The 9,386-nt window shown below is 42.9% G+C and overlaps 1 protein-coding gene across 2 annotated transcripts in view; it reads left to right on the plus strand.

Moving 5' to 3' along the window:
* Nucleotides 1–751: 751 nt before the first annotated feature.
* Nucleotides 752–9,386, plus strand: part of aplp1 (amyloid beta (A4) precursor-like protein 1) — a 33,221-nt gene continuing 24,586 nt past the window's right edge. The window contains exon 1 of one of the 2 annotated variants that reach the window (XM_071470674.1): nt 752–1,190. In XM_071470674.1, the coding sequence (XP_071326775.1) occupies nt 1,125–1,190 (66 nt within the window). In that variant the 5' untranslated portion in view covers nt 752–1,124. The remainder of the gene's footprint in view (nt 1,191–9,386) is intronic. The other variant, XM_071470673.1, reaches the window with a different exon arrangement.

Consider the following 9,386-nt stretch of genomic DNA (forward strand, 5'->3'; position numbering starts at 1 on the left):
CAGTCCAGTTTATTGTCCAGTGTTACACCCTGGTACTTGTATGACAGAAATATCCGGAGCTACTATAGTCAGTTTTTTTATGCTTTACATTACGTCGTTTAAGTATTCAGTATTTTTATTCACCGGCTGATTGGTTTGTGCCTATTTACAGTTCAGTGTGATTGGGTGTAGCCTGCATAATGTTTAAAAAAAACCCTAACCCTAAGACATTCACTTAATTCAAATGGTATTTGCTGGACTCCTGTGTTGGATTGCAGGAGAGGCAGTGTATATAAGTCCATCTGCCATTTCAGTTGTGAGCTGTTCAACCAAACACTGATTTGGCCTTCTCAGCTTTTTTCACTGTAGGACTTTTAGAAGCCTGAAGGATTGAAAGATAAAAATTAAATCATCTTTAAAAATGTATAATACAAAAAAAAAAATGCAAAAATGTCCTTTCTATAATGATTTTTTTCTCTTATTATTTGGCATAATGTGTAGCTGGGGCTGTCATGTGTGTCTGCAGCGTGGATGTTTGCACGATGAAAAAGTTAGGTCAAATATTGCATCAGTGTAAAAAAAACAAAAGGGCTGACTTGCATGTATCAGTGTGCAGACAACCTAACATTTTTCCTGTGAGAAATTACATCCAGATGTGTAATATGACTGCCACTCCTCCATCTGTTAAGAGTTTTGCTCACTGGACGGGCCGCAGGAGTTTTGTCTGGATGACACAATCACACAGTCAGTCCGCTTCCTGTTCCGCTCAAGGAGAAGCTCGCAGTTACAACGACGTGAATCCTATTTCTGGGTGGATTCTCCTTTTCACGCCGACGCGGAAAATCAGCGGGCGAGGCTGCATCGCCACTCCCCCGCCACCAGATGTCTCTCTTCACCAAGCCACGGCGAGGAGGACGCCGTGAGGGAAGCCTGTGATAAATACCCGCAGAAACAGGGCTTGGTTCCGTCAGGCTTCACCCACATAGAATTCCAGCCGGAGCCCGACGCAGGAGATCTCGCAGGAAGGCGCCGACGAACGCACTTGTCCATCACTTCAGCCGATGTAACCAGACAGCGTATGTTGGTGTCAGTCATTTTACAGTAGCAACTCCGTCACAAAAAGAGAGACACGAGAAGGCGAGAAAATGGGACATACCGCATTACCCATATTGATGGCTTTATTGTCCTATTGCGTGTGGGAAAACGCCGAGGTAAGGGCAACACAAACCGAGTCGTTTGTAACGATGGCGCATTGCTTTTTTTTTTTTTTTTGCTGTCTTTCGCTGAATGTCGATGTTAGTTTTTGGACAAAACGTTGTACTATATAGGCCATTTATGTTTTTTGTTGTTTTTTTTTTTTTCATGTCGACATTATACAAGCCACGCATACAGTTGCTCCCATCTCCATATTGCTGACACGCACCCTTATCTAGGGCAGGTTTCATTTGTAAATGCATCCTCCAGCACCGTCCTGTGTCAACAAGAGTAATGACGCTCAGCCGTCACTAAAATGCAGTGGGAGCGAAGGGGTTTATAATGCAAATGCTGGAATAGGATATGAAAGGAAGCTCATACTCAGGACATACAGATAAGAGGCTCCATAAATGTGTGTTTCACATTTGGCTTCGTTGCGTCAAGTCCGGGCCTGTATCTGACATGATACATGATGTTACAGGCCCTCTGCTCTGTGGAAGGATGGAGATCAAATCCTATCTCATTGCATCCCATCTGGCCTTGTCAGAGGAGGAAATCAGCTCGCATCCGTCCTTTAGAGGAGTGGTGCAGCTCTCGAGCAGGATGGAGCCATGCATATTCAATTGCTGTTCATTCTATTCATGGAAGAACACTGAATAAAACTCCCAGTCGAATCCACAGTGGCGCATGAGCTATGTCAGCTTTTCAGTGGATCGTCTTCTGTCATTACTTGTGTTTCTAAATACGTTGCCTTGAAAACGTAAGTGAGCAAGAAGCTGTTCATCTGGTGGGGGATGACTTTGATACAGAGTGTGAGTGCGATGCAGAGTATACTAATGAGAGATATGGGGTCATCTTATTGGCATCTGTCTCCATCAATAGCTGGAGAGGAGATAGCGAAAGGCTCTTGTACAGAGACAGATCAATGGGCTACCAGCTGCTCCAGCCTCCCTCCTGTCTCATCACGACTTAGAGTAGACACACAATTTGATAGACTCGACCTTTATTTCTCAGTAACTCTTCAGTCACCCGTTGTCTTCCCCCCCCCCCCCTAATAGAAATGTGGCACATATGCAGGTTGGAGCATGTGCACTTGTGTGCAACATCAGGGGCGGCGTTGTTGTGTGTGAATGTGAGAGAGGAGATGAGAAGGAGGGAGGGGGTGGTGGTGGGGTGGGGGGGGGGGGATGAGTCATGATGTCCCAGCTGGAGCTGTGGTTCAGGTCAAACTCACCCTTCCACCCGGAACTGAAGAGCGAAGAGCGAACGTGCTCCTGATTATCTGAGATAGAATATGGAGCTGTTGGTTCAGACTCTCCAAGTTCCTAAGAGGATTTGAGAGATGTTTATTTATTAGCCATCTTCCACAGTGAGTCTGTAACAGTCATAAAGCCTTTCCTTTCATTCTGAAATAATTTCACTTCTCTAAGAGCCTTAGTGGGATTACTGCTATGCTGAGAAACAGGCTTTAGCTTCACACAAGGAGACCTGCCCATGAAGGTTTACACTGAAGATTACACTGTGAGAGGGTTGGATGGCTGGATTACACTCTGGTATTAGTCCTAATAAAACTGTCAGCTTCCCTTAATTTACTCAACATTCATTCAGTTGAAGTGTGTGAATTGGGAAAATTTGTTTTGATCTCTCTTTTATGGAGTAATATTCAATATTATATATTGCACTGGATTAATTTTCTGTCAGAGTATAATCACACTTGTGAATTTTAATTATTGGACAGTGTTGCTGATTAGAAAAGCCACAATCATTTTGAGATGAAACACAAATTCAGCATCATCCTGTGTTGTTGCTGTGACATTGTTGCCAGGCTGTCACATATGTCAAGTCCACTATTGGCTTCCCAGGTGTCTTGGCTGTAAGAGCACTTACCTGTCACAGCACGCAAAGCATTTAGCTTATTGACACACTGGACAGTTCTCATCCTGACACAAAAGGTCATCTATGGAAAGATGGCAGAAACAACCACCTTCATGGGAAGCCTCTGAATTTGTTTAGTGTGGTATGGCTTTAATACAGAGTAGAACAAGCTGGATAACATATTATAATAACTAACATGATGATTTTGATACGCATCAGTATATATCAGTGGGTATAAGTGATATAACAATATATAGATTGACAGGTGGGAGAGACTTTGCCATAAAATTTATACCATGTTTAGCGAACTCTTGAATATATTTGACTGTAGCAGGTTAATGTTGCACTTCAATGAACGAGAAGGACTGCTTTATGGCAGCATTCGATTTTTATGATTTTAGGATGTCATGCATTCCTGGTTAGGTAATTTATCCATTAACAGTTTCTCAACCAAATTTTATATATTGTTGTATGTATTTTTTACCCACAATATATACTGTGATGAGCTATGATCATAATATGAAATTACATATACCATTGTTGAGGATTATATTGCACAGCCCTACAATGACAGAGTTAATTTATGGATGAAATTACCAGACAGCAATGTCTAGTTTTGGCTAATTCAGGACAATTGTATGTTATCCTGCAGTATCTGTCATTATACCATATACATTACTCTTTCAGATCACAAACATCAGGGAATCAAAATTGATATTGTGAATACTCACATATCAACAAAACAGAAAGCCAGACTGCAGTGAGCTCAGTTCTTGCAACTACACAGAAAAATGTGATTTAAGAAAGCAATCTTACAATAATTGCACTTGTGTGTCGCCATATTTGATAAAAAGTGGACCAGGGACCACAGGTATGATCAGCTTTTGTCAACCAGTCCTGTATTTATCAAGATAAATGACTGCAGTGTGAACCCAGGCCTGAGCACTCCAGCCCAGAGAGGCTGCAGAACAACAGCAGTGGCAGACCCAGAAACAAACCTACTGCGTCTGCTTTATCTACAGGTTTCAGGAAACACCAAAGGTCTGGGAAAACATAAAGCATAAAGGGAGGAAAGAGGGAGAGAGCAAGGAAGGAAAGAGCACGAGGATGGGAAGCAGGTTTCAGTGTGGCTGAAGATGAAATAAAAATAGGCAGTCACAAAATCACTGTAGTCACCCTACACCCCCCACCCCTCCAATCTCACCAACAGTAATTTCAGGCCATGTGCTGGAATATAGCCATACAGATTCATGCACCTCCCACCCCCATCTGCCTTTCAATGCAGTGACACAAGAGGATTTGTTAAAAAAAAAAGAAGAAGAAAAAAGATGAGGACAGTCAGATCTCTCTCTCACACACACACACACACACACATACACACACTCGTCCCTACACTCACTTAATTAATTTTGGAGCCAAGAGATAATCGGGTTCCACTAATGGATTCCCGTGTGCTTGCCATTCTCTACTATATCTGTGTGCCAGTGGGCATAAAACGTACCATTTTATTGTATCGCATGTTTTTCCTCCCTGTTCTCTGTATCTTGCTTCCTTTCCAAGTTTTTGAAACACAGCGCACACACATAAATGCGCGCGCGCGCGCGCACACGCACACGCACACGCACACACACACACACACACACACACACACACACACACACACACAGAGGGCCTGGATTAAATCCTGCAGAGTCATTGTGAAATGAGAGCTACACTGTACAGGAGGAAAGGAGCTCTGTAAATGTGCCCTAGCAATTGAGCTGTTGAGGTGACAAACTAACTAATGAAGGACATTAATGCACCCTTTGGGCCATCGTTGTAATCGACAGCATTGAAACGGAGCCTTGTGTTGTGTGATTCGGAGGGTTATTGGGGGGTTTCGTTTTCATTGTCGCTGCTAGTCGTTTAGAGAGTCTGGGTGGAAATGAAGAGAGTGTCCAGAGAGTGTGTGTGTGTCTCCAGGCGTAGGGTTCAGCCAGCTTTTCTGCAGAAAATAAATTGATATTAATTACACATTTGCGTGGCATCCTCCCCTGATAGGTTCAGGAAAGCTCTGCCAAAACCTGAGTTGGTTGATTCAGTCTTGTCTTGTGGCCTTTCGGAAATATTTCAAATTCTGGGCGTCAGTTAGAAACAGAGTAATTCCCAATTCAGAGTTTAATAATGTTTGCTTGCAAGGCTCATCGCTTTATGTCATCTCTATAGCCTGTCATGCGTACACTGATGCACCACATTTGATGAGTTCATTTCTTCAGCTTCCCTGGCTGTACACCTCTTTCTACACATAATTAAGGAATAACTTTAAAAAAAAAAAAAAAAGCTAACATATGTGTAGGTTCATTGGGCAATTTCAAGTCTTGAGTATGTGCAGATCAAATGTGATAGCTTGCACCTGTATCTGTAAAAGCTGAAGCCCTAGTGGGACTGTGTAATTGTTGGTTGACTAGTGTCACTCAACAGGGATTTAGAGAAATCCTGATCACATCCAGCTCTGGCTCGTCTCTAGAGTCTTGCAGGACAGAGATATCACTGCAGCCCAAGGTCTTCACGCGCCCACATAACAGCCTCGGTAAGCCCACTGGTTTGGATTTCTGCGGAAAAGTTTAATGCCAGGGCAAAGCGAGATGTTTAGTCCTGCTGCAGCCAGTGGGAGCCAGTTTCAGAGGAGCCCCTGTCGAAAACATCTGCAGTGTGGTGATAACACTCGTCCTTCATGTTCAGGAGGAAAAAGAGAGAGCGTAGTGACACAGTGAGGGCTGCTGGTGGAGAGAGAGGGATTGGGGGGGGGGGGGGGGGGGGGGGGGGGGGGGTTGCCCTGGCACAGTGGATGATTTGAGAAACAGAGAGCGTGAAGGCTAAGGAGGAGAGAGAGAGTAAGTGATGTAGTGCATGTACAATGTTATGTGGGTTGCAGGGTGGAGTGCATGATAATGGAGGGGCCTGGCCCTATTGCTACTCAGCCCGAGAAGCTGGGAAAGCAGAGAGATCCATCTCTGTCATGTACATGTATTCACAGGTGGCCTTGAAATGAGACGACAGGGGGACAGAGGCAAGAAAAACCCTGTGGCCAGAGTGGAGCACTGAGTTGTATGAAAGCTGTAAAATCTAATTTCCTTAACGGCACTGGCTACAGGGTTTGAGTGACTGTGGGGTTTTTGGGTCCACTGAGGCTGATAAGGCCAGTATTAATATTCTACAGGAGAGCATTGGAAGCCGTTATAGAGGGAAACGGATGTACCTTTTGGCAGGTCGTTCTTCCTCTCCCTTCTTTTGCGCAGCATTGGCTAAAGCAAAACAAACAGTTCCAGCAGAAGGAATGAAAGCTAATTTCTGTGACATTATTCCAAATGTGACGAAGGTGCATCAGCATTGATGGGTAGAAATCACTCACATACCCACAATTAGGTCACACACACTCACAGATAACTCTGAGGTACACACACATTCGCCACACACTTGCTGCTTCATAAAGATGGCACGCTGCAGAGGCTGCATCAATTATTGAAGGCCATGGAAAGGTCTGGGCTCTCGCTTGTCGACAGGGCTCTGGCACTTGTCACGCACCCTCTCAACGCTCTGACGCCAGCCCTCTGTCTTCATGCTACCTGGTTTTGATGTACCCCCACCCCACCCCTTCCCCACCCTACAGGTCCACTCCCCAGTCTTGCTGTAGAGAGCACAAAAGAAAATCCCCACGCCTGTCTCCTCCTTCCGTCAACCCCCTTCATCTCCCACACTCTCGGTCTCTGCCCCAGCCTTGTATGTTCTCTCCCTCACCCCTCCCCTACCCACTCTCCCAGACACTTCTCCTCCGTCTGCCTCAGCAGCTCCCAGTGGCCAGTGACATCTTTTCACTTTCCTTGTGTATACTTTGATTGCTCTTGAATTATTTATATTCTAAACTCGTCCTTCGTTTTATTATTTGTTCTCCACTTTGCTACTCATGCCTTTTTTCTTCATTCTTGATATCTTCAGAGATCTGACTCTGCCTCTCTCTATTTGCATCTGCTGCCTCTCTATTCTCACTACACCTTACTAATGCACTTAAACAAATGTTTGATCTTTTTCACTATATTCAATATTATTTCAATATGAACCAGTCAGATTTATTCCACACATTTCAGGAGAAATATTTTGAAGTTTGTGCTGTGATTTGTTGCAAATTTCAATACATGACAACCAATTCTCTTTTGGTGATTTCCTACATTTCTCTGAGTGATTTCTGAGAATCATCAGACAGCTTGTGAGAACCGGTTGCATTAAGCAGCGAAGTGACGTGACAACGTTGAAATTAGCTTGATATTGAATATTAGATATTGAGTTTTTGACATTAAATAGACAGTCAAGTTCAAGTATATCAATGAATGCATATATGATCACTGGAAAAAAAAACACTTTATTATTCAATACTTGAAAGAAAAATGTGATATTTTCTCAAATATGGCAACCACAATCATTGCCAGCAGTTGTTTATGTGCCATTGTGAATGTGTTTTTTTTTTTTAATGGGATTTATCATAGAAGAAGGGTGTTCTAGAAAACAAACCCTCCCGTGAGACAAAATGTTCCCACAGCATTTGACTTGATGCTCAGTATTCAGCAACCCCAGCACTGACGCTCCAAAGGCTGCCTGCAGTTGACTCTGCCTATACTTTAGACAGTATACACAGCTGGCATGCTCACAATGGAGAACTGGGCTGGTAGTGCAAACAGCAATAGATGACAAAGAGACCCAGGTGCTGCTGTTAATCATTAACTATAAGATTCAGCCAGCAATGGGGACAGACAAACCGAATTTCATTCTTCTCTCAGCTCAGGGTCATTGTGTTTGCCAAGGCCAAGCTGTGCCAGTTAACAGCCAATACTCACCCTAGCTCGGCTGACAAATTGGATGCTTCACACGAGTCTAGCTGTGGCTTGGAAGAACAGTGTAATAAAAGTACAAAGCACAAATGGAGGTTCCGGGCCCCGGTGAGGGGTCTTTGTTACAGATTGTCTCAATGATTAAACCATTTTCCCTTCAGCTGGACAGTCTGTGGAGACTTTATGACCTGAGGAAATGAGATAACACTAATATTTAATATACTTGGTGATTCTACACAGCACACATTATCTCACCAGAGTGGCCCTGATCTTAAATAACACTGCGAGAGCTAAAGCGAGACAGGACATGTTGGCGTGACATGATCTCAGTTATCATTATTATCTTTCTGTGAGTGGATGTATCAAACTGTATTTTATAATGCTGCTGAAGTACTAGTTCTTGTGTTGAATATAAAAGTGCATACAGGCAATTTGGCTTTTAGAAAAATGATAAATATATTCATATGGTTAGGAAGAAGTATTACAGCACCTTCAAGATTAGCATGTGTGAAAAACATTTGATAGAACAGCAGTTGCAGCTTCTTACTACTTATTAAATTTGTTTGTCAAATTTGTATCTCAACTTTTGTGAGCCAGGAAACCAGACCAATGAATGAATTTAAAATACTTTTATCTATGTGACCAACAGTCCAACCAAAAAATATTCTGTATCAAAAAATATTCTATATGAAATGTCTTCCATTTACAGTCACATGAAATGTATTAAAAGTGGCAAATTTTGCCCGATAAAGGACTTTCATTATGACTTGTTTATCATAATGGTTATTAATCAGTTGTTTAGATTATAATATTAGTTTTTATTTCTAGATTTTAATAACGTTACTAATCATATCACTGTCTTAGGGGTTACTTAGGTCTACTCCTGCTGACTGCGGGTCAGATGCCTCCAGGGCATTGTTGTTGCCACTGTCGTTTATTTTTGGATGAAAACTATTATTCAGTTGTCATTTGCACTGCTACTTATGGAATTAGACATCATTAGCAATTAGCATGGTGGAAATATCTCTATGATATTAAAGAGGAAATATATTACATTTTTGGATCTCTCTGAAGAGATTGTAGAAAGTAGTTTATCATCTTCAAAATGTATATCAGAAAGATACAATAAGTCCAACTCAGCAGGGCCCAGTAACCCAGCAAGTCATTTGAGTGGCGTGTAAACAACCAACAGGCAGTGATAAGGAAAACTAACCAGCCATTAAGCCAGCGATCAGCAACCTGCCGAGGATAGAAAGTCGAACCAAACATATGGGGACTCTTTCATGTGAGAAAGAAAGAGAGAGAGAGACAGACTGATAATGAGGAGGAGAGAGAGAGACTGAGTGGCATGCTTGAAATTCTGTGGGGAACCCGTTGCTACGGTAACAGGGAAGGTAGCCGGCTCCTGTGGGTGGTGTTACCGTGGTAACCACCCTCAGTGGCCAAGTGATGCTGAGAGGGAGAACGTAGAGGTAA

Source organism: Trachinotus anak, unplaced genomic scaffold (assembly GCF_046630095.1).
Source record: "Trachinotus anak isolate AG129_WGS33_773 ecotype Australia unplaced genomic scaffold, CSIRO_AGI_Tana_v1 ptg000032l, whole genome shotgun sequence".
Classification (NCBI taxonomy): domain Eukaryota; kingdom Metazoa; phylum Chordata; class Actinopteri; order Carangiformes; family Carangidae; genus Trachinotus; species Trachinotus anak.